This window comes from Mauremys mutica, chromosome 2, assembly GCF_020497125.1.
Source record: "Mauremys mutica isolate MM-2020 ecotype Southern chromosome 2, ASM2049712v1, whole genome shotgun sequence".
Classification (NCBI taxonomy): domain Eukaryota; kingdom Metazoa; phylum Chordata; order Testudines; family Geoemydidae; genus Mauremys; species Mauremys mutica.
This window is the reverse complement of record NC_059073.1, coordinates 121,947,976-121,973,695: the sequence shown is the minus strand read 5'-3', so window position 1 is coordinate 121,973,695 and position 25,720 is coordinate 121,947,976. Positions and strand designations below refer to the sequence as shown.

Sequence of the window (25,720 nt, the reverse complement as noted above, 5' to 3'; positions counted from 1 at the left end):
AAGGAGATTCCACCACCTCCCTCGGTAACCCATTCCAGTGCTTCATCACCCTCCTAGTGAAAATGTTTTTCCTAATATCCAACCTAGACCTCCCCCACTGCAAATTGAGACCATTGCTCCTTGTTCTTGCATCTGCCACCACTGAGAACAGCCTAGCTCCATCCTCTTTGGAACCCCCCTTCAGGTAGTTGAAGGCTGCTATCAAATCCCCCATACAAATCTGCTATCCAACAGGGTACAGAACTTGCTGTGATGCAACACAGGCCACTCTGCAAATGACAGAATATTGTAAATTAATGTCAGGAGACCAGATAGCCTCAGGAGATAGGGAACAGGATTCATACAGTTACTGTTTCAACTCTGGTCTAGCTTAACAGCAATAAAAATGTACTGTACTAGTAACTGACAAACATTTGTTGGATTCTATAAAAAGAGTTGATAGTTTCAATCCAGTTCCAGATGGACATACGGCTACCTCTCTTGCACACACATCTTCTAGAGAAAATCCAGTCTTGATTTTAAAATTGCCAGTAATGGAAAATCCCACCACAAACCTTGATAAGTTGTTCCAATGGTCAATTACCCTGTCTGTGAAAAATGTGCATCTAATTTCGAGTTTGAATTTGTCTAGCTTCAACTTCCACACATTGGATCTTGTTATATACCTTTGTCGGGTAGACTAAAGAGCCCTCTATTATCAAATTTCTGTTCCCCAGGCAAGTCCTTATAGACAGTGATCAAATCACTCTTTAACCTTCTTTTTGTTAAGCTAAGGTAATGCTTGAAGACAGGCTAATAGTAACTACCTAACCCCTGCTCCAAAGCAGAGTTGGGCAACATTTATTAAAATAAAAGGCACTCAAATGCACTCTCTCAGTATTTATATTGCGCTCCTCATTGCAGGCTATGAGCACCTCAATGAATGCAACACAAGAATACAATAAAATATGAACTTCCACCATGAAACAGTGTGGGGAAAGCTCATATTGCTGCTGCCAGTGTTGTACCTGGTGGGATTCAAAGCCCTTAGAAGTCAATAGAGAGACTTCAGCGGGCTTTGCGCTGGGTCCTTTGTGATAACTTATCCCCCTTTAGCCCACAGCAACAGAAATTAAAGCTGTAAAAATTAGCTTTAAGGAGCATGTGTTGGCATTGCTGAGAGTCCTTGTAGATTCTTGTCTTCAGAGTGCATATGGACAACAACTCTAATGGCTTGGTTATTCCAGGAAGCCATGGACTTTCTGGGTGTCCCACCGCAAAGATCAGGGCTGGTTACATGCTTGTTCTCCCCTCTGGGTTTTGTCTGAAGTTCAGATATCTTGATCACACCCCTGAGTCAGGTCTGCCCATCAACCTGTGCATGTTGATGCTTGGTCTATTCCAAACCTGTGTCACCCCCAAAGCCTACTCCTCGTTGCATCAGAGGGCACTGATCCTAAGGCATAGCTGACATCCCCTTCTTGCCATGGAATCCATCAGATCACTGACTGATATTATCTTTTAGAGGAGGCTGTCAGCTCACTGATTCCTTGTTGTTTCTCATGCCCAGAGAGCACTGGGTTAATATCTAGAATTTGAAGCATCTGAGCAGCAAATTGGTGAGGTGATGGCCTGGAATCTGAGTTTCTTCTACGCTAGGATTGTGTGTGACATACAGATCTATGAACTATAGTCTGTGGCCATGCAACTTCAGCCTCTGCTCTGGAGGAATGCTTGGCTTATACTGACGAGCTAACACGTCAGAGATACCTACTCCTTGCCCAGGCAAAACCAGAAATGACGCTGGTAGATAGAGGATGGTGGCCTGTGTGTCCCTATTTATTGAGGGCACTCATTTCAAGTAGTTCACGTTCTTTATCATCTTTTGTAGTCCCTTTTGTGTTGGATCCACCACAATCACTTCCATCTGTTTTCTCCGGACAAACTTTTAGGCACGTCTTTTTAAATTACAAATGTCTGTATGCGTTGTTAGAATATCTGTATGGTGATGGTGTTCAGCATTTGGATCGCTTCGATATTGGGGCTGCATAAACAAATTAATTACAGGCTCTATTTTTAAAAAGATAGCATTAGTTTCCATTAAAATAGTGTTACATACAGAGCAAAAGAACTAAGCAGGCAACAGTGGCAGATTGCTCAATTCATGTTCTCTTTTTTCCAATTTAAGCCATGTCAAGTTTAATACCTATAATATGGTAGCCATACCCTTCCCTACAAAGAGTAAAAACAATCCTTTACAAAGCTGTTTTCAGCCTTTGTTGTACCACAAGTAGAATACAAGACTTTATTTATTTTAAAAACATTGTCTGCAGATATTCCATTTTGAAAGCAAGCAATAGCTTCCCGAGCCTAATCTTTGTTAATTAGCTAACTATAAATAGCAAACTCATAAGAGGGTTTATAGAGTTGAACTTTACCAGAAAGGGTTTCTGAAAGCAAATCCCACTGAAAAGTTTTTGGTTTCTCAATTATTTCTCCTGAAAAAAAACTTAAAGCATTTTTATATGAACCCCAAGCAGGCAATCATTTTCACTGATGTGGCAAGCTATGGGGCAACAGAAGTTTCATATTTCCTAATAGTGCAGAAAACACAAGAAACAGAGCAAGAAAATGTAAGTTAAGAAGGTATTTGTTCAAATACACAATCATTCTCAGGTCAAAAATAATTTTTAAAATGTCCTCATTGGCATTATTAACAGATTATTAAAATTAGATTTTAGAATATACACCAAATATACTATTCGCTATTTATGATAGCTGTTTGCCTTTTATTCTTCACTCAACATGGACAATGAAATTAGACTGGTCAATTCCATTTTCTGGTTCTCATGCACTAGCAAGGTGCTACCATGTTGAATATTCAAATGCTACAGAAGAATTATTATTACATCAAAACAAAAAACTATTACTGAAATTACAAAAAAAAAAGCAATACCTGGTAACAGTAGGTTTTGTAAGAATTTTTGAGAGCTAACCTATGTGACAGTGACCCTTTAAGCATGAGTCACTAGAATGATGAACACAATTTCTCTGGTCAATAAAAAAACTTCAAATTCATTTTCACATAATGTATTATTTCATACTACTGATCATCAACTAACTGAATACAGCCATCACTTTAATGTACTATGTTTACCACTTTAAAAACAAAACAAAAAGTTCTTCCCACAGTTTATTTAAGTTTAGTGAAATAGTTACATTATTTCTTAAACTTAGGATAGGAAATTAAAAAAAAATCAACTTTGGTAAATGGTCAATTCAACTACCATCTTGATTTTTAGGGGTGACTACTGTATCTATGTAACAGGAAAGTTTACTAAGGGTCTGATTTTACAGTCATTCCATGCATTAATCTCAAAATGATTTCAGTGGAATTTCCACTGACAGAGCAGATACAGAACTGGGTACCTAATGCTGCACCAATGAAGTCAATAGGAGCTTTGCCGTTGACTTCAGTGGGCAAGAGAAAAAGCCCCGAGTCTCTAAGAATGGAATAAAGCTACTAATCTTTTCAAAGCAAAAATATAATTTATAAATAATAAAAGGCCTAAACTCTAAATATTGTTTTCTGCGTATCTTAATTACAACCTGACAAGTAATCATACCTAAATGGAACTAATGAAGTCCTATAACAAGATTTTCTAAACCTTCGTTCATCAGCAAGTACTTAGTTGCAAGTGACTACTGAATTAACACCATGAATTAGAATGTAATTAATAATAATTTCACTGAAAAACAAAAGGAACTTGCAATCTTCCTTCTACTTAAAGAACTGCAGACAAATTGTAACATTTGTTTTCCAGATGAGAGGAGGTTGTAGACTGAGAATACCGTGACTGCACCTGGATTCTGCAGTGAGTAGTTCCCCTACCTTGACTAGAAAAATCATGACACTAGACACAAGCAAGCTGTTGTTTATTTTAGAGGACAACACCCCAGAGGAAACACATGCAGCACAGACAAAAAAGTGTGATTACATCTTCCTTAGTGAGTGCAACTGTATATCACTCCAGTTAACAGCAGTCTTGAAATTCAATATGCTTTTAGACCGTGCAGTAGGCACACCTTAATAAGTCAGTCAAACACACACACTCAACAAAGAGAACAGTTTTAGCTTTGCTGATCCACAGTACTGAGCCCAAAGACAATCTTCAAATTCCAGTTCACCTTTAACTGTTCTTTCCCCTAGGGCTGTCAACCCTACAGGATTGTCCTGGAGTCTCCAGGAATTAAATATTTTTTTTTTTAAATTACAAAATTATGTCATGTGATGAAACCTCCAGGAATACATCCAACCAAAATTGGCAACCCTTCTTTCCCCAGGTATGAATATATAGGTTATCCAAGCTTTAAAAAAACAAAAACTATTCACTGGCTTGCCAGGTCAAATGGAAATTTTGCTGAAGTGAGTGGCTGAATCCATTGCTCTTTTTTACTAGAGGGGAACAGAACTAGAGAGAGCCATGTAGGCTCAGAAGGAGAGCAGTAGCGGCAGCAGCACCAGAAGTCATCTTCTGTGGTGCGAACGTTTACAATATGTAGATGAAAGTAAAATGGGAGAAGGAAAGCATTAATCTGCAGAGGGGGCAAATATCTGCCCATGTAAATTGAATGAGCGGTTTTTTGGGGTGTAGCAGCACAGGTGTATTCCCTCCAGGCTAATAGGCAATGGTATTTTTTTTTGTCAAGCCTGGATAATTAGATTTTAGATAGAAAAGGATTTGAAGCCTCTTGCACAAATAATTTGCTGTGCAGTGTTAGCAAGGGGCATGTTATGGGGTTTTAAACATCCTAGAAATCAACACAGAATGTTTAGTTACCTCTGCTACTGGGCTAAGAACGTGCACTCTCACCAACAGAAGTAGGTCCAGTAAAAGATATTACCTCCCCCACCTTGTCTCTCTGATAAAACAGAATGTCAATCAATAAAACACTGTAACTGAATCCTCCTTTGACAGCTGGATTGCCTGTTGTAACAATACCAGTGATGAAAACTGTGACTGACTCACAAAACTATGACTGCCAAATGTTTCCAAGAGAAAATATGGAAAATTGTGTCAAACAACTGTAATAAGGATCAAATTAAGTGAAGGTTGGCAGGCCATTATTTCATGTTCAGGTTAACTAGAGCTATGATGGATTCCCCCTTACCTCAAGCATTGGCCTAGCACCGTCATGGATTGACAGAATGTGTGTAACATTATTCTTGCTCAGTTGCTCCGCATCTCGAGCATCTGTAGTGGGGGGAAAAAAGATTATTTTTTTAAGTTTCTCTTAAAAAGCTGTTCCTAGTTCTCTCACACATGTTGAGAATCATGATCATCTGTGAAGTTCTTCTAAAAACAACACATTCAAAAAGACAGGAAGGGGAAAAAAATGAACTCCAAAGCAAATGATATACTATATAAAGAACAAGCTTAAGAAAACATGACTTGATAATTTAGGGAACAGTTTCACACATTTTGCATCTGAAAATTGAGTGTATCTATCTGTGTGTGTCACACACACCACATGTATGCAGATAACAGACATATGATACATTTCAGAGCCATGTGATAACTTGCATTTTACACCTTTGACTGTCTTGCCTATTCTCTGCCCACTAATACTAATCCATCTCCACTAGGATTTATTCTTACATTTCAAACCCTGTAGCACTAAGCACCTTCAAAACTGCCATTGTTGTTTAAGATCAATTTACCATACAAATGTTCCTTCTACCTTCCACATAGAGAATCCCACCTTCCTGTCCCCTTCCACCAACCCTACGGACAATTTACACTGGCCAAGGTAGGCAATATTCAGTCATGAAAGGTTTAAGGTCTGATATCTCACAATTTTGCAGAGTTAGAAACAGGAGATTTCTTACACTGGACAGGAGAAATTCCCAGCTTCCCAAGAAAATGCACCCCAGTTGCTTCTAATCCTGGAAGACCCTAAGAAATCACATTTCATGTCTAGAAAAATAATGTTAGAGTTTTTTTTAGAGGGGACTTACATTTATTATTTTCTTCTCCATCCAAGATTTGTACAGTTGGACTTTTGATTTTACCAACAAAGGAATACAAGAAATAGTGTGTGTGTGGCCGCGCGTGGGCATGTGTGTGCGTGTGTATATATATATAAAATATTCCTCAATTTTTTGTATAATATGCGACACACACACACACACATATATATATATATGTGTGTGTGTGTATAAATGAAAATGTGGTATTACAATTTTATAGACATTTGTTTTAGATGACCTGCAAAACTCACTGGGAAAATTGGTGGGGAAAAGTTTAAAAACAAAACAAAAATCGTAATCTCCCCCGCCCACACCCAAATATTCAACATTTCATCAAAACTCACAAAATTTCTATTAGCTCTATAGGAAGCAGAATAACACGGGGGAAGGGAAATTTATAACAATTTAATCAACTTTTGAATTTTGAAATTTCTCATTACTTCAACCAGCTCCACTCATGGGTAAAAGTAGCCATCCCAACAAAGCCTTTACATCATAGTGCCCCGTCATGTAGTCACTATGCATTATTCAAAAAACACACACAGAGTAACCTTCACAAACAAAAGTATGATAGAGTCTTTGCCCGAGGTGTTTAAAACAAGATTAAAAGTTTAATAGTCACCAGTGAGGAGTAAATCTGTGAAAAAAAAGCAAAGGCCACTGCCACTTCAGCTTCTGGAGTACTGTTAGCTAATAGCAATACTGGGTTCTTATTCTCTGTAGACTAGCTACTAGAGAGGGATGTAGCACCTGAAACATACCATACAGGCTCTACTCCTATTAAGTTTGGCCAGTGCTTATAAAGAGATTTGATAAGTTTCAACATGGGAGAGGTACCAAACCACATCTTTAATCAAGTTACATCAAAAATAAGAAAGCATTGTACTAAATAAATCAGATTTTATTTAGTACAATTTAATACATTTTATTAAGTAAATTTGAGGAAGAAATTTTTCCAAGGTGACGTTTAATCTTGAACCCTTAATTATAGGTGCATGACTATTCAGAATTACAATTACGTGCTCAGAACTGGAATGCAGGTTAAAGCCTGACGTTTTAAAGAAATGTAGTTGGATCATGTCTACATGAACAGAGTTAAAATCAACAACTCTGGAGACTGAAATCTGTAGCCACAGTGCAACTTCCTACACTGGCTCATCAGCAAGACCAGGAGGAAGGACCCTGGTTTGTTCAGTTTCTCTCTAATCTTGATCTCTTGACTGGGAAAGGCTGCCATACATGTCATTTATGACAGTGTTCTTTGTGATGTGGACACCTGTCTTAAAACCAGCCTATACAATCAGTTTATGTTAGCCTGGTTAAATAGATTAAAAAAAGCACAGACCACAAAAGGTTTCAAACCGGCTCTTCCTTGGTACAAAAATAACAATAATATCACCTGTACGTTCTTTATGTACGTGCAAAAGATCAATCAGCATCTCTTAATTCGAGTCATTACTCTCCACTATGAAGTTTCAATACCCTTTTTAAATCAGAAAGCAGAAGGTGGCATTTAATCATATTGGCCAACAGACAAAATGCCAAGTATCTGAACACAATGAAATAGAGTTAATAAGTCCATACCCGATTATGAGAAATACTTATCTTAAAAGGTCTTTGCAGCTCTAAAAATCAAAGAAAAATCAAAACTGTCTAGTTTCACCTACTCTGAAGGTCCAGTATGTGTGACTACAGAATAGATGTTTATTCATTTGGATTCCCATGTCACCATTTCAGACAGAATTCAGCACCAAATACCTGAAAGAATTTAAATTCTCTTCATAACAAGAACGAGCACTTCCAAAGATAACTATGAGACTTGCTGGTACAGCCACTGTTACTTGCCAGACCTTCAGAGGAACAGAGTTGTTAATAATAGTAAGTGCATCCTTGATTATTCTAAGGTCTCAGAGACCACCTGTAAAGTGAAGGCTTTGGAAAACTACAAAAGCCAGCCCAGTTGGGCTTTTAAGTCTGTACTGTGCACTCTCCAAACATAGTTGCATATTTCTGGGCCAGCTACCTGAAACCTCAATTTTAGTTTTAGGGAGGTAGCATTTTCCAGTGGATAGGACGCTGGACTGGGACACAAGAGATGTGGTTTGGACACTGTCCTAAATGTAGCCTTGAGCAAGTCACTTCATCTCTATATGCCTTCATTTCCCCCTCCCCATCATTAGCTGTCTTGTCAATTTAATAAGGTTTTCAAGGCAGAATCATCTTTTATTATGTGTTTATACAGTGCCTAGCATAGTTGGGCTCTGATCACAATTAGTGCTAGTGTAAGACAAATAAATTATAGTTTAAAAGAAGGCTAATGGCTCAGGAGAAACGGTGATCCAGGTTCCCAAAGCCCTGGCAAGACAAGCAGCTTTGCAGCCCAGCCAGCTTTAAAACACAAATGGTTCCCTTTAAAAGTTGACTGGCTAGCAGTGTCATTAAGAACACACAGTACTACCCTTGCAACGTTTTAGTGCTTCAGTTAACTGAAGTTCAATAAAATCAACGCTGTATAGTAAGACAGTGTTTTGGGGTATTCATAGAAGAGGGCAGGAGAACCACACAACAATCCTGAAGCTGTGTACCAAGATCAAAGAGGTGGGTGAGGTAATATCTTTTCCCTTACCCACCTTGTCTCTCAAATACCCGGGGACCAACAGAGCTACAACAACACTACAAACAATGCCAAGATAAATAGCAGTTCACAGAATACACAATTCAAGCAACAGAAAATATATAGAGGAGGGAAAAAAATACAGTCCCTGGCTGGCAAGTTATCGAAGTCTCTAGACCCATGGAATAGATAATTGAGAGAGGGGAAATTCCCTTGCTTCTCCCCACTGCAAATCACTGATATAACAGACAAGATTTAGAAGCTGCCCTCAGTAGCTATACAGACTGCTCACAATATTTCTGCATAATAGAGATGTATGTTCAAATTCATATCTAAAATTGTTACATTAAGGAACCAAAAAGCAAGAACATTCAGTGCTAGAACTGTAATTCTGACTCATTATTTAGCAAATCACTATAGTACTGCACCATACAAAGCAGGCTGATGTTCCAAGGTCACAGTGTTAGATGCACTCTCTTAGAAATCAGAACTAAAAGAAATCTATTAGGTCACCTCTAACCTATCCGTTTAGGTCCTGCGCAAGATTCTTCCCTACAGCAGGCTGTCTAATGCTTCATCCAATATAATTTAAAACCTCTCGACTCATGGGGGGGGGGGCATCAACCAGTTTCCTTGGGAAAGTCCTTCCTCGCATAACTTGATACATTTCCCCCTTTCTCCTCTTCCCCTTCCCTCCACATTCAGCCTAGGTTTCTTTTGCTTCATTGTCTTCCACGCTCTTAGCTGTAGCCCCTCGTACTAGTACGGACAGGGTCACAGCCACATAGCCAAAGGAGGAAGATTAATTCTGTAGTTAAGGCACTGGAACAGGATTGGTAGAATCTGGATTGAGTCCCCACTGTACCACACACTTCCTGTGCCCCATGTGTAAAATGGAGATAGTACTTCCCCTACCCCACAAGGTTCCTCTGAGAATATATTCATTAACCATTGGGAGGATCTTCAATACTGAGGTGATGGGGCCATGTAAGTAGATAGGCAGACCCAACTCATCATTAATAATCCCTTCAAGACATGCGTGGTGAAAACTATTTCCCTTTCATTCGAATGACAGGAAAAGAATTTTCCCTAAGATTTTGTCACCTCCCCTTCCTTCAAAATATCTAGAGTTTTCCCATCCCTTCTTATCCAGTAAAACCAAAACGATTCTGGTGGAGAAAGCCAATTACGTTGATGCCGGTCCAAGTCTGTGGCATCAGACTGTGAGGCATCCCACAGCTAAAATAATCAGATCAATGAGATTAGCTCAAACTAGATTTGTATTTCTTGGGGTTGGGGGGAGAGGGGTGGGCTATTACTTTTCTTCTCACCATACACTGTCCTCTTCGTATGCAGTCTCTCTCCCTCCTCCAAACACAAGCCTGCAGCCTTGCCTTCACTAGGAAAAAAAAAAGGTGTGCTCTTACCATGTGTTAAACTAACACATCTAATGAGGTAAAACCCTAGTGAAGACAAGCCAGCTGTAGTTTTATCACGTTAGCAGCTTGAGGCAAACTCTCGGCTTCCCGCTAGCGTTTAGCTCAACCTGTGAATACATTTGAAAACTACAAACTGCCTTGCCTTCACTAGGATTTTAACACATGCTAAGAACACATCTTTTCACCCTGAAGGTATTTTTGAGAAGAACTGGCTGGAGGCCTAGGCCAAAACTTTCAAATTTTGGTACCTTAGTTAGGCATATGTACATAATAGGTTTGCCAGGTGGTTGGTTTTCAACCAGAACATCTGGTCGAAAAGGGAAACTGGCAGCATCCGGTCAACACAGCTGACCAGCCGCTAAAAGTTTGGTTACCTGCAGTAACCAGCCTCCACCACTGGAGGCGGGAAGATCAGCAGGAGCCTGGAGGAGCGGCTCTGCTTAGCAGCTGCTGCTCTTCCTGCCCCCCAGCAGCCTAACCAAAAGAACTGTCTGGCTCCCAGACCAAGCTCCAAAGTACATACTGGTGCTGTCAGGGACGGGAGGCCTGTCCCCTTCCCCTGATTTCCTCACCCCCTCACTCCGGGGACTGACCTCTGCCATGCCCCGCTGTGCCGGCTCCGCATCAGCTCCTCCCAGGCTGGATCTACAGGCAGTAGGTGAGTCCCAGGGAACGGGGGAGTGAGCGACGGGGTGGAGCGCGCGCAACGGGGGGACGGGACAGGTGGGGCAGAGGGCAGACCCTTGGGGAAGGGGCGGGGCAGGGATGTTCGGTTTTCAGGGATTAGAAAGTTGGCAACCCTATTACATAAAACTGCCTAGTTTTCGGAGATACTGAGCACCCACAGCCATAGGCGATGACTCCGTGGATGCTCTGGGGCTGGAGCACCCACAAGGAAAAATTGGTGGGTGCTCTGCACCCACCGGCAGCTCCCCGCCCAGCCCCCCCACCCCAGCTCACCTCCGCCTCCTCCCCTGAGCGCGCCACGTTTCTCCCTCCCGTGAAACAGCTGTTTCGAGGTGCAAGCGCTGGGAGGGAGGGGGGAGGAGGAACGCAGCATGCTCGGGGAAGAGGCAGGGATTTGTGGGGGTCCAACAGGGGCAGGGATGGGGCAGAGTCAGGGAAGGGCTGGGAGGGGGGCGCGAGCACCCAGCACTGCCAAGGAAAGTTGGCGTTTGTGCCCACAGCTCCCACTGAGGATTGTTTCCTGCCTCCCCTCGCTCCCCATGGTTCCAAAGGACACACTTAGTTCCATCCATAATATGCAATGATGTCACAGAACAAATTGAGTGCCTAGGCAAAACTTCCACCCTTCCTGATCCTGAAGCTTTAATTCCTGTAAATAAACTTGTTCAAAATACTAAGTAGTTCCATTGTAAAGGGGAAGGAGGGAAGACTAGTTGGCTAAAAAGGGTGCCCCTGAACTAGAGCTCTGCAGCAGGACTGGGATCCCATGGATCCCGCAGGACTCGCTGCCATAATAGCAGGAGCAGGTAAAATGTACTTTGTTGCAGGCAGTTTTAGTTGGGGCAGGGGAGACGGGGGTGGGGGGGTGGGGAGGGAGAGAACGGGACAAAACAGACTGTGGTAATTTGCGGGAAAACACTAAATCTCATCAGTTTGTCATTAAATAGAATTTCAGTAATTTATCTTTTTTTAAATAAAGGTTTTAATACATAAATTTAAGCAAGGAATAAAAATATTTGATGTCTATTACAACAGGAATTAAAGTATTTTTTGCATGGTTTAAGCAAGATTTGTTTTATTCTTTTAATGGTAAAAATTGTGTCTGAATTCCATTTATAAATATAAATGTAGAGGTGTAGATAGATAGATAGATAGATAAATAAAATACATTAACAGACTTTAAAAAAAAAGTAGCATGGGGGAAATTGGTCTCTCTCGTGGGCTTTGTTGGATCTAAGATTTTTGTGGGTGAGAGCAGGATAAAAATGCAAGAAACAATATGGGAGCAGGTGGGAGTGGGAATTACAGGGCAGGACAGGAGCAGGATTAAAACAATAATCCCACACAGGGCTCTACCCTGAACCTTCTTCCCTTCCTAGGGCAATCCACATTTGAAGCTTTAGCTGTACTAGCCTGTAAATCTAGATCATCTGTGAATCCAGGAGAGCAATATTGAAAGATACTAACCCAGTCTTCTTTCTTGAAGGCTGAACCCCAAATGGGCCTAAATGGGAACTTTTCTTGAAAGAACCTTGAACAAGCTTATTCAGAGGAATTCAATAGCACTGTGAACACAGCAGAATCATTTGCTGTGAACTGCATCTTATGTTGAGGAACAGGAAGAGTGGAAACTTCACCTAAGCTCTTCACTTCATCCATAGTGCCACTGGACTCTTTGGGGGAATTAAGCCTCACATTGCGGCTTTCCCCTCAGAATCGAAAATCCCCCAAATATTCCATTGGAAAAACTCAAATCTTCCAAACATGTTTGCAAGCAGAAAGGATATGTATTGCTTTGTATTCAAGCTTGAAGAACTGTGTGGCCTTTAACTCTTATTACAATTTATTGAGCCCTGGTTTTTGGAATCAATTGCACCTGAAAGACCAGCTGGCACTCGTGCAGATGAAAAATATTTCCCTACTGCTGCATGGGAAAAGAGGCAAAAACCTCACTGTCCCACCAGGGTATTAGAAAAACAAGAAATTTCTTCTGATGGGAATACAGAAAGCTGTCCATTGCCACACAGCGGACACCAGCTTTCGTGTGGGAATAAAGGCTTATGGGGGCTTTCAGACCCCCAGCTATTGACTGACAGCTTTGCACTTCATCAAGGGAGATAACACTAGCTTCTGAGTGGACTGCAGGACTTTGATTTCCATTTGACAGACCAAAATTCTTTCAGATCAGAGGGGGGCACAGGGATTTAATTTGAAGAGAGCTTCTTCTCACCTTCAGCCCCTCCACCACCACATCTCTTACCAAGCTACCAATCCCATGGACTTTAGACAGGGCAAGGCCTTGCTCCTGAACAAAAGGAAACCCAGAAGATAATCAATCTGTAAGATTAATTTTCTCCTGGGGTTTAAAGGTGAACTCTTCCTCAGTATTTTGTAAGAAAGACAGCAGTTCTGCTTGAATTGCCAAGCTCTCTGGATGCACATTCTCCTGAACAGTTTGTATCTTAGGAATGCAATTCAGTTTTAAATTTTTAGTTAAGGTCCCAATTCAAGAAATCTCTTAAGTTCCTAAATCCATCTCTCTTCAGAAAAATATTGTAAGTACATGCTTAAAGTCCTATGGACTTCAATGATTTCCTGAATCAGTACTACACAAAGCTTTCCATTCCCAAGGATCCCAAGATGCTTTAAAAACACTCTCACTCTGCCTGAAGCAGTCTGTCTAAAGATTAGAGCAGTGGCCTGCAAGTCAGGACTCCTGAGTTCTGTCCCCATCCATACCACTGACTTGCTCTGCAACCATTTCATAAATCGTGCCTCAGTTTACCCATAAGTTAAACATGTCTGCATCTATTTACCTTACATAGACAATTGGAAGCTTCACTTCAGAACAGCAATTCAGGAGCCCTGAAAGACAGGTTCTACATAACTACCAAGTCAGAGTGCTAGTCTGGTGAAAGATTCCATGGTCAGAACATTCATTGTCCCTTCCAAACAATGGAACTTCCAGAAGCACAGCACCCTCTAACATAATGCTGGGGTATTGCATCAGTTTTGATGAGTATGCTTGAATCACTCATACCACTTCCCATAGCATCTCAGTTTCCTTAAAGGTTTCCCATGCAATTACTAACCTAGCACAGCACTATTCAGCTGTGAAAGATGATAAAAATCACAGTTCAAGGGGAGTCTGTTGTATCACACATTTTTTATATTCAAAAAAATCACTTGCAAAACCCAAGCTTTCTAGGCATGGGATACTACAGAAGGACCCAATTGTCAGAAAGCACTGAGCACCAACTCTCTGAATATGGGTGTCTCAAATCCAGCACCCAAATCACTACTCACTATTCAAAATCTTGTCCTGTCTTTCATACACTGCATGTAATATAAATCAGAACACTTGCAAAAGAACTCAGTAATCAAATTCCTCTAGGAATGTTTATAGTGGCAAGCTTATATTTGCCTTGTTTCAGCAGCATTGTATTACTTTGCAAAGCTGTCTGTCACTGTTGCTATTAGCATTATTAGACTGTTTAGAAATTTGTTTTAGAAATTCAAAGATTATTAACTATATTCATTAAAGTAGTTGTTCTATCCATGCACAAAGTAAATGAGGTAATATCGTTTATTGGACCAACTTCTGTTAGTGAAAGAGACAAGCTTTTGAGCATACATAGAGCTTTTCTATTGGTCTGGCAAAGGTACAATGTCCTAAGAACTCAGTGTGGCTTGAAAGCTGGTCTCTTTCTCCAGCAAAAGTTGGCCCAATAAAATAAATTACCTCACCCACCTTGCCTCTTTAACAGCAATTGTCTCTGTTCTGCTCCAGGAATGTAACTAACTCAGAGATCAATTACCTACTGACATGACCTCACAATGGTGGAGAGTATTGATTAGATACTATGTAAGCAAAGGCCATTTAAAAAACCCACCTTTATTTTTATTAACAAACAGCGATAATCGCTGAAGCACAGACATTCATACTGACACCAGCCCTTCCCCCTCCCTCCAGATATGAAATAGCTGATGCACTTTAGCTTCATTTATTTTTAACTGGATCCCAATACTACACACTCACCCCACCTTCATTAACACCACGTTTTTATCATGCTAAAAGTTATTTGACATACCATTTATAGACCATTTGCAAGGCACGTAGCTGAATGGTTACAGCATGACAAGCCAGAAGGGTTCTAGGATCTAATCTGGGCTGAGGTGCTGACTCACTCTGCAACCTTGGCCTACTCCCCTTCATCTTGCATTGCCTCAGTCACTCAGTGGGTGAAAACAGTACCACACTGAGAAACAGATGCTGGGTCTGAGTTTCACTCTCTTGGGAGTATTATCAAAAGTTTTGCCACCACGGCTGGCATGACGATAGGGACAGTTTCAGAGTCACACACCGTGCGCTATGGGCAAATCCGGGGCCCCTCCCCCACACACTGCACTTTGAAAAACTGAAGCAATCTCACATGAAAATGCGAGATATCATCCATTCCTCTCCAGTCCTCTCCCACTTTGTCTCATCCAGCAGTGAGGCCAAGATTAGCTCTGTCACAAGCAGAAGGCACTGCCTCAGCTAAGAAGATGCACTGTCTCTGGGTTTTCTCCCTTTTTCCCTCCTTATTTTCTCCTTCCAACCCCCCACCCGCCCCTTCTGATTTCTGTATCTTTGGCCTGGTCTACACTACACGTTTAAACCAAATTTAGCAGTGTTAAACCGATTTAACCCTGCACCCGTCCACACAATGAGGCCCTTTATATCGATATAAAGGGCTCTTTAAACCGATTTCTGTACTCCTCCCCGACGAGAGGAGTAGCGCTGAAATCGGTATTGCCATGTCAGATTAGGGTTAGTGTGGCCACAAATCGATGGTATTGGCCTCCGGGTGGTATCCCACAGTGCACCATTGTGACCGCTCTGGAAAGCAATCTGAACTCGGATGCACTGGCCAGGTAGACAGGAAAAGCCCCGCGAACCTTTGAATTTCATTTCCTGTTTGCCCAGCGTGGAGCTCTGATCAGCACGGGTGGTGATGCAGTCCCAAATCCAAAAAGAGCTCCAGCATGGACCGTACGGGAGATACTGGATCTGATCGCTGTATGGGGAGACAAATCTGTTCTATCACAGCTCCGTTACAGAAGACGAAATGACAAAGCATTTGAAAAAATCTCCTGGCTATGATAGACAGAGGCCACAGCACAGTACTGCGTGAGAAGCGTACTGAGGACTCCAGCTATCCCACAGTCCTCGCAGTCTCCGAAAAGCATTTGCATTCTTGGCTGAGCTCCCAATCCAGGGAAAAAGGGCATGAAATGATTGTCTGCCGTTGCTTTCAGGGAGGAAGGACTGAGTGACGACATTTACCCAGAATCACCCGCGACACTGTTTTTGCACTGGGATCTCAACCCAGAATTCCAATGGGCAGGGGAGACTGCGGGAACTATGGGATAGCTACGGGATAGCTACCCACAGTGCAACGCTCCGGAAATCAACGCTAGCCTCAGTACATGGACGCACACCGCCGAATTAATGTGCTTAGTGTGGCCGCGTGCACTCGACTTTATACAGTCTGTTTTACAAAACCGGTTTATGTAAAATCGGAATAATCCCGTAGTGTAGACGTACCCTTTGTTTCCAGTCCCTGTATCCCATCACAAACTTATCATTGCCTGCACTCTCATCTCCTTCCCCTCCATCCCTCACCCACACAGTTGACACAACCAACTTCCCTCCATCCCACGCAGCCCAGCACCATCTTCATGTTTGTCACCTGGCGTAGGAATGCCCCTCAAACTCATCCTGCACCTCTGGGCTCATTCCAAAGATGCTCCACACAGGAAGGGGAGCAAAATAACTCTCAGGATGCTAAAGTGAACCCTGCAATCCCGTCCCCCTGTCAACAAGGGATGGCAGGATCAGATACAAACAATGCCACTATCCTGTTGTAGGTTCATGCTACCAAATACTTCACAGGAGCGAGCGGGGTGGGGGGCAGAAATATTGGTGCAGCACCACCTAAATATGAAATGAAAGGAACAGACCTTGTCCAGTCATGTGAGCAGACCAAATATATGGAGGCATGTGCAGTCGCCACTCAGCAACACGCCTGCTGCTCACAACTAAGCATAGCTCTAGGTAGATGATGTTGCTGGTTATTTATTGGTGGTATTGCAATAGCACCTAGAGACCCCAAGCTGGATCGCGGCTCCTCTGTGCTAGGCGCTGTGCACATATGTAATGAACAGATGGTCCCTGTCCCAAATACTTAACAATAAGTAATTACAGTCAGTGGGAGCTGCTGGGTGCCCAGGACTTCTCTCAACCTTAACTTTCTTAAAGATAAGGCTCTAAAAGTGCTAGGTTAAAATCAAATGGAAAATAAAAACCACACAAAGAGAGGGAGAACAGGTCTGAGTCTACAATATAGACACGGCATCCTGATACTCGGGCATCAAACTCTGTATCTGTCAGTTTCACAAGCATTTATAATAGGGCTCCTGAACGGTTCTGATCTATAACCACAATAATGAGAGCTATGAATTGGAGGCAAATTAAGCCACTAATAATGAGGAGGGCTTACAAAAATGGCCTGGCTCACAGGCCAGTCTGCAAAGTGCAGAACCAATTTACAACAGAGGCCAACATTTGGGAATTCTAGGTGAAGCATGCTCCCAGGAGAGTGTGTGCATTTTTAACCAGTTGTGCAGTGCAGTGTACAGATGACAGAGAAAACAATTCTCTTTTTAGTGCTAGCAGGTAGATTCAGAAATTAAGCAAAATGGAGATAAAGAACTTGCACAGATTTTAGCAAATACTGGAGGGCTACGTATGGCCCAACACTTTTTCAGACTTAAGCAATCCTAAATTGTAACCATTAAACTAATCTTACCTTTAAAGTTGCCAAGGAACAAGCCAGGCAGAATCTGTGAGAAAGAAATATAGTATCAGATATAGAGGTCTTGTGGTAGCACAGTTCTACAATGTTCGATTTGCATACAGGATGGAACATATTTCTGTTGCAGACTATTGTCTAATAGAATCTAAAGGTGCTGGCAGCATTATGTATTTCTCCTTGCAACTTTCCCATTCTATAATGCTTCAGGCATGCTGAACTTCGAAATGTTTCCAACATAACTAGGGGTTGATGGTAATATTTGACGGTTATACACCATCTTCTACCCAAGGATCTCCAAAATAGGCCTTGTAAAACCCTTGTTGTAATGTATTATCCTTATTGAATCAATGAGGAAACAAACACAAAAAAGGTTAAGTGACTTGGCTAAGGACACAGAACAAGTCAGAAGGGACTGAAAAATAAAATCCAACAGATCTTGTAGTTCTTGAAGCGGAAGAAGGCAAGTCAGACCACTGTCACCCTACATTGCAATAGGGTACTCTTTCATTGATTCTCACTCTGTTCATAAGTGCTGTTTGCAGTGATTTCTTATATTTAAGTCACTCAGTTGCACTTCCACACTTCCCTCCTCTGAACTATGTGCGCCTCAGCAGCGCTCCCATAAACTCTGGCTGTTCTCAGTTACATTACTTTCTTTAACTTGGGAGTTTCAAGGTCTGCTTCAGGGCCAGCTCTGTGCAGTCTGAGTACATGTGGTTAACATTGTGATGTTACCCATTCCCACCCTTTCATAAACCTCCTCTGAACTGAAGCCAAAACACAAAAGAGCATATATGAAAGAAAGGAACACACCACAACTCAAAAGTAAAACCTTTGTTCTCTCCCACTGCATGACAGACACCTGGACATCTATGACCAACATCTAATTCCTCTGAAGAAGCTAAAACAAGGTAGCTAAAATACATGATCCATTTTCCTTAACACGCATGCAAAGCATACCACCATCAATGACATGTCAACACCGACTTCCTAATGCCTTAGCAACACCCTAATGTCATCACGACTGCATCAACAATCTCTCTAGCGCTGCTATTTAAAGGAAAAACTCCACCCATTTTGCTCAGTCCAGCAATCCGGAAGTCCTAAAAGGTATGAAGCACTTTCGCCAGGGATTGGCATTTGAGCCCTTTCTTCACAACCACCATCTTGTAGAAAAGTGACATGATTTGTGTCACGGAGTGTAAGAGCACAGCATATGGGACTGTAAATTAGTTTCCAGCATGCTTTAGCATACTGGTTCCACAAACAAAAAACAATCTTTGACAATGGCCTAGTAAGCGTTAATCAGGCCAGAAAACAAAAGAGCCACACTTTCAGGCCAACATTATTTTGCATGAACCTCCCTCCCCTACATCTTTAACTGATATTTCCTCTCCACGTCAGGTCACATCTTATCTAACCCTAGCATTCAATCGAGTCAACAGCTCTAGAAGGCCGTGTTGCCGGGACCCAAAGAACCTTTGCAATTCCCTTAACCATATACAGAGCTGAACGACACTCATCCATTTAGTTTTTATTTTTGCTTTTGCCATACTGAGATCTGAAGGAACGTGAAACTTAAGCAAAAGTCAAGGGTTGCAAAATCACATGAACCAAAGCTGACAATGTTTGACAAAAACCTATGCAAACAGAGACCTGCAAGTATAACACAGCAAATGCGTTCTCACGATTTATCTCTTTTTGAGTTTTACTAATTAACATCCTTTACAAAGAGGGCAGAGTCTGACCCATCTAGAAAGTCATTACTTCAAGAGCAGGGCTTTGGAGCTGTGCTCCAGCTTCGCTCCAGCTCCAAGCAAAAACCTGCAGCTCCACTGCTCTGGAGCTGCTCCGCACTCCAGCTCCAGGCTCCGCTCCAAAGCCCTGTTTAAGAGTGCATGTAATTTGGTCTCCTTAGTATGGACCACTTTGGGGACCCAGCCCTGAAACTTTTCACTCTCTCTCAAACATGCTTGGGGAAAAAACCCAAACCCCACTCATGGTACTCTAAAAAAAATTGAAGATGTGGTTGTGTCTCAGACACAGCTTGAGTCTCTCCTAGTTAAACAGATGTGGGCCATTGCCTCTGTTTCAGAGTGAGGGTGGGGAGACAGCACATTAGCAGCTTCTCTCAGGAGTATTGTACCTGTGGCATGAGTGAAGGGCCAGCAACTGCTGGCATAGTATGCTTCCAAACAAATCACAATGGCACAAAATTCAACAACCCAACCCAACCAAATACCTCAGTGTGAGCTTAAAGTTCCAAATACAAACGCAATATTCTGTATGTGTAGCGATGAACTCAAATATCACATGCATCCTACGAAGTGGGTATTCACCTATGAAAGCTCATGCTCCAATACATCTGTTAGTCTATAAGGTGCCACAGGACTCTTTGCCGCTTTTACAGATCCAGACTAACACGGTTACCCCTCTGATACTCAAATATCACAGTAACACTGTGCTTTGCTATAATATTTTAGACTGTACTGCAGCATTTATATACCAAGCGTATATTCCCAAAAGAGGATTAGAGTTTATATTCTAGTCATTATGTTTTCTAACCCTAGTGGTAAAGAGAAAATGCCAAGACTGGGTAGAGGGACAGACTCGAGGAGGAATAAAAAGGAAGATGCTCTTTAAATATGATGTCCTCAGTGAAGGTGGAAAAAAAACCCAGAAGTGTGTATTTGTGCATTATGAAACCAATAAAGGAAATTAAAATGACTTGCAAGGAAGAGGCTGCCTCAGGAGTCATTCTACAAGAATGAAACCTTACCAAAGGGGAAAGCTACCTGGAAAAAAGTGACTCTTCCTATAGTGCTTACTAATGTTTCAGCACTATGCTATGGTTGGGAACTTTCAGCTCTCTCATCTCACACTGACTTCAGCAGGTGCAATTTCAGACTATGGAGAAGGGAGGATTAGAACCACATAAGAGTGATGGATGGGTGTTTGTGTGAGAGAAGAGTGAGAATGTGGGGGGAGGAGGAGAGAAGGGTGGCTATATCATGAACTTTTCAACCACTGCTTTGTGAATAAAACAAGAACTCTTCATATGAGCTGAAACACAATATGAAGCAAATGCTATTTAGTAAATACAACCATGGACAAGATCTCTACTTTGCCACCAATCACCAAGAACATCTAAGTCAGTCATCCGTTCTTAATTGCATTAATGGGAAAGTCAAAAGAATAAATATTGTGATGGCAGAGCCCTTCAAGAGAGAGCTACTGATACTTATCAACCTCCTCGTAATTCTTCAGATACATAAATCTTTTAAGTGGATGTCTGAATGCCCCATTATTTTCTAAATAGACACATACTCTCAGACTATATTAACATAACTTACTGCATAAAGTTGTTTTGACTAATATCTATTAAGCAATCCATGGAAATTCACTGCAGTTTAATGGGTTTTGTGCAGAGATTATGAGAAGATAATGTCATGCAGGGCAAGAACAAGAGGATTAGCCTATTTCACTAAGCCTCACAGGAAAGTCACATAGGTCGATGGACCAGATCCTCACCTGATGTAAATTGACATAGTTCCATGGAAATCAATAGACCTATTTACATCAGCTGTAACCATCTAGATTGCATTTAATAAAAAGGATAATTTATAAGAAATGTAAATCAATTTATATAGGGCACTTATTACAAGATCATTAAGCACATGAATTATAACAATTAAATACATCTACGCTAATAAATCCAAGTTGCCATTTTAACAATGCCACTAAAAGAACCTGCCCCCCATGAAATACTGAGACTTACATCATCCCTTCAAGAAAGCCTGAGTGAATAAAAAGATGTTGCAACATACAGTTAATTGATCTTTAGGGTATCAGACAAAAAAGGAATGAATCCCAGTGGAAGGCTCTTCACTGAGAATGCCTTTCATTAAGAATACCTTGCTCACAGATCTGTTTGAGCCTTATCTCCCACCTGATCTCAGCTGCCAAACTTCAAAATGAAGAAGAGGGGGTTTCTAAGGTCCTGCAGGATTTTGAAACACAGAAATCAACATGAACCTTGAACTAAAACCAATGCCAGAGATACAGCATGGGGAGCTAGATTAAGAAAAGGAAAATGTAGTCTATAAGAAAAACTCTAGCAATCAGATCAGTTGGACTGCAGAATAGTCTTCCCACAGAAGTGGTGGAAAGCCCATCACTGGAACCATTTCTGACTGGAGTAGGAAAGATCTCTAGAAACTACTGTGACAGAAGATAGGCTAAGTGAAGAATGACTGTGGAGTGTGCTTTTGGGCGTTTAAAAGCCCGCTGGGCGGTAGTGCTCTGCTTGCATGGCAACGAGTGACTCTATAGACTCCGCTTGGCGCTCCAGGATGCTTAGCAGCCGCTCCGTGGTTTTCCTCTTGGCCACTGCATTTCTCTTGCGTGTCCTGCTTTCTTTCTCTCGCCAATCCTTCAAGTCCTTACTCTCTCGAGCAGACTGATTAAGAACAGTTTTCAGCATGTCTTCTTTGCTCTTTCGGGGATTTTTTCTCAAATTTTGAAGCCTCTGTGATGTTGAACATCTGGGCAGTCCAGTAGTCAAGGTCACTGTAGAAACAGAAATGACAACATTTAACACGGGCAGCATTGTATCCACTATCTCCAGACATGAATTGTTACACTGAGGGAGTGAGTTCTTATTTAAGCATTCTTTTACCCACACGCATAACACTACAGAAGCCACGAAATGGTGAGTGAGCAGTGCTTATATGGGGAGAAGTGGGGCTTGGGTGAAAGAGGGGAGCTGGTTGCTTCGGGTAATCTGGAGTGCTAGAGGGGTTGAATGAAATGAAGATGCAGATGCAGGGGTGATCTTATCTCCCTATCTCTTCACTAAAGAGTCTCCCAACATTTAGGACTTAATCCTCCAGCGCTGCAACCAGGGAGTTGCAGCGCTGGTTGTGCCCTGCAAGTGTGGACGGGGTGTTGTTGCAGCGCTGGAAAGCCTCCACCAGCGCTGCAACTTGTAAGTGTAGCCAAGCCCTAAGTGAAGAAAAAAATCTGCAGGATTTTAGCCCTCAACTGAAGAGGTTAAAGACAGAAGGCACTGAAAATTAATTGCAGTTAAGTGGTGAATTTGCAGTCAGAGAGGGCTTGCTAGCCAGCCATTTTCCCATAGTTGTGTTGCATGGGAATAATACTATGAACAAATGCTTTCAATTTACTTTGGAAGAATCCGGTGGATGACTAGATGCCGGGCTTGAGAACAACAAAGCACACCCATTTTTTGCTAAAATGGGTAGCACAAGGTGTAACAGACAAAAAGTGCCCCAGTCCTCTGCAAGCCTTTCTATAAGCCCCAAAACCCATATAAAATCAGGTGCACTTACTACTATGAAATACATGTATACCACATTTCTAATTAAACAAAAAACATAGGAACCCCACTGCACTCATGACTAGAACACACAACAGTGACAAGGGCTCAAGTACCAACAGCAGCTGTAGCAGTCTCCGGAGTTTTTCAATTCCTGAGCCATTAGGGGCAACAATTAATCCTCTCTTGGCTTCAGTACAAAGAGATTATCCTAATTGAAATAATCCACCATCTGATGAGCTGCTCAAGTCATGTCCCTCTGCAGTCTCCATCATATATGGCTACACTGCAAGAAGCACTCAAATTACCAACTAATGTCACTGGTACTGAGAGGCATTGATGACTCAGGGGGCCACATGCGTCCAACAATCAGCTTTGATGATTCCAAGCCTCTCTTAATCCCTTGTGCTACTGCTGGCTCACAAGACAGACAGAAAAGGCAATATACTTGGTGCCACATTCTAATGATTCTAAGAATAAAACCAGCACTCAAAATCTTCAAAAATGACTCCGGATTTTGGGCACCTCAATTTTTGGGTACCCAATCTGAGATACATTAAAATGGACCTGCTTTTCAAGAAGTGCTGGCCACCCACCATCTGTAAAAGCAAAGTAATTAGAAGGTTATGTCCTAAATAGCCCAAATAAAGCAGAGGGAGATCCATAATTGATTTTCAATTGACCACACTTCCCCAAAGTCACAGATAAGGCAGGTATGTGTTATTTATTCCCATTTTGCAGACGGGAAAACAAATGTGGAGGGGTTAAAGATCTGATCCTGCATCCATTAACATCAATGGGCCCAGGATCAGGTCCTCAGTGACTTGCCCAAGGCCTCACAGCAAGTCAGTGTCAGAGCCAGGAAATCCTGGCTTCCAGCCTCATGTTCAGTCTATTAATCACATGGCCCTCAAGTGCTAGACAGAGATGCATCAAAAGTGGGATCCTTGACACCCCCAATAGTAAATGTGAGGCAAAATATATAGTAATCAGTAAACAATCAGCCTCCATATCTTAGTTTGAAAATCTAATTAACTTGCATTAAACAAGTGTCTGAACACAAAAAGAACTGATGCTGGAAGAGAAAAGAAAGAGACATCCAGATTCCTCTATGCTGAATAGTATCAGCTAGGAAAATCCTGATAGTTATAGAAATTCAAATATTTCTTATAGGTAACACCCAAAAAACCACTTAAGAAAACAAATAATACAGCAAAAGAGCCAAGAACCACAACAATCACGAAACAGGTTTTTGACTTGGCTTCTTCAAGGCATATGGAATAACACAACATATCCTGAGACTGACTCGGGGGTGGGGGTGGGGGGAAGATAACTGTGGAACTGTTAGATGCCTAGGAGATTTCGAAACATAAAGAACGCCATTTATTTTCCTCCAGCAGCTTCCAACAAGTCTGGCATCTTGATCTTCCTACCCCTCCTCTGCGTGATGGATGGTTTTAAAGGGGGTGCCCAGAATACTCCTTGAACATCTAGGTAGCTGTAAGGACTCTGGCTGCCTGAGACATTTCCGTCTTCTCGTGCAAAACCGAGAAACACACAAACAACAAGGAAACGACAACCGAGAAATACACATATACGCCCTGAATACTAGTCATGTGGGCAGCAGGTTTATAAAGGCGCGTGAGGGCTCAGGGATCGGGAGCAGAATTATCTAGCTCTCCCACGTTGCTAAACTAGTCTACAGCAAATGTATTTTGCAGGGTGAGGAAGGAAGAAAGACCTACTTAGTACCAGCTGAAACCAAATCATCGTGCATGCATGGCAGCTGCAGATTGCTAACCAGGAAACGCGCCCCCAGGGGGAATTTCAGCTATCATCTCCTTCCCTTCCCCAAAAACCAAAATTAAAGTTAGGCAGAAAAACCACATTTGACCTCAGCTGTCCATAAACTCCTGTAGCAACGGCTCGTTTACCCCTCATTGTATAAGGATGTTTACTGCAGCACAAAGCAGGGAGGGGGAGGGCAGGCTATGGGGCGGCGGTGGATTTATCTTTACAGTAGCTTTTCGATCCCGAGGAGCCCTGCACACCCCGACGCACATGCACACAACGAATAACAATAAGCAGCAGCATTACCTTGTTCATCCCATTCCCCATGGCTCTAAGCGGACTGAACTTTAGTACCACGGGAGAAGGCTGGGCTGCAGGCTACGCTTGCTTGCACGCTGCAGGTCAGTGTGCACGGGGAAGTGTTTGCCCTGTGATGAGAGTGTGTGGGGGGTAAGGGGTTTACTGCCAGTTCTTAGCTGGAGCGCTCAGGATCATCTCTGCCCCCAGCGTGCCTAGGCTTTTCTCCTAGATGCCTTGTGATCAGAGGAGGTTTTCCGCTTGGCTGCCCCTAGCCCTCGCTGCACGGGAGAACAGCTGAACCAGTCACCGGGGCTTCATTGCCAGGAACCGGCTCTCGCCCTTCTGTTTGCAGGGCTCGCCACCCCCACGTGTGATTAGAGCCCGGACGCCTAGGAGGCTCCCCTGCCCCGCCCGCGGGCTGCTCTGGGGCTTGTAGTTCCGCCGCTGCCGGCTCCCCCCGCCGAGACCCGCCTGAGAAAACTACAGGTCCCGCCGTGCAAAGCGACCCCAGCCCTCCTCCGCCTGTAGCACACGCGGAGCCAGACTAGGGTGCGTCCTGCCCACTCTCATTCCTGGAAGGGTGAGTAAGCGGCGGTGGCTGGTGCTTCGCGTGTGTGGGATGAGGCGGGAGGTTGTTTGGTTTCTCAGCAGCCAGGGCCAAAATAACACAAGTTGCCACAT

General features: G+C 42.4%; 1 protein-coding gene across 2 annotated transcripts in view; it reads right to left on the bottom strand.

The window, feature by feature from the left end:
• The window catches only part of DUSP22 (dual specificity phosphatase 22), a 65,741-nt gene extending 40,346 nt beyond the window's left edge, over window positions 1–25,395 (bottom strand). The window contains exons 1-3 of one of the 2 annotated variants that reach the window (XM_045007346.1): window positions 25,046–25,395; window positions 17,605–17,638; window positions 5,152–5,234 (exon numbers count right to left, since the gene is read on the bottom strand). In XM_045007346.1, coding sequence (XP_044863281.1) covers window positions 5,152–5,234; window positions 17,605–17,638; window positions 25,046–25,066 — 138 coding nt within the window. In that variant the 5' untranslated portion in view covers window positions 25,067–25,395. Of the gene's footprint in view, window positions 1–5,151; window positions 5,235–17,604; window positions 17,639–22,961; window positions 23,008–25,045 lie in introns of those variants that run through there. The other variant, XM_045007347.1, reaches the window with a different exon arrangement.
• Between the last annotated feature and the right edge of the window lie 325 nt (window positions 25,396–25,720).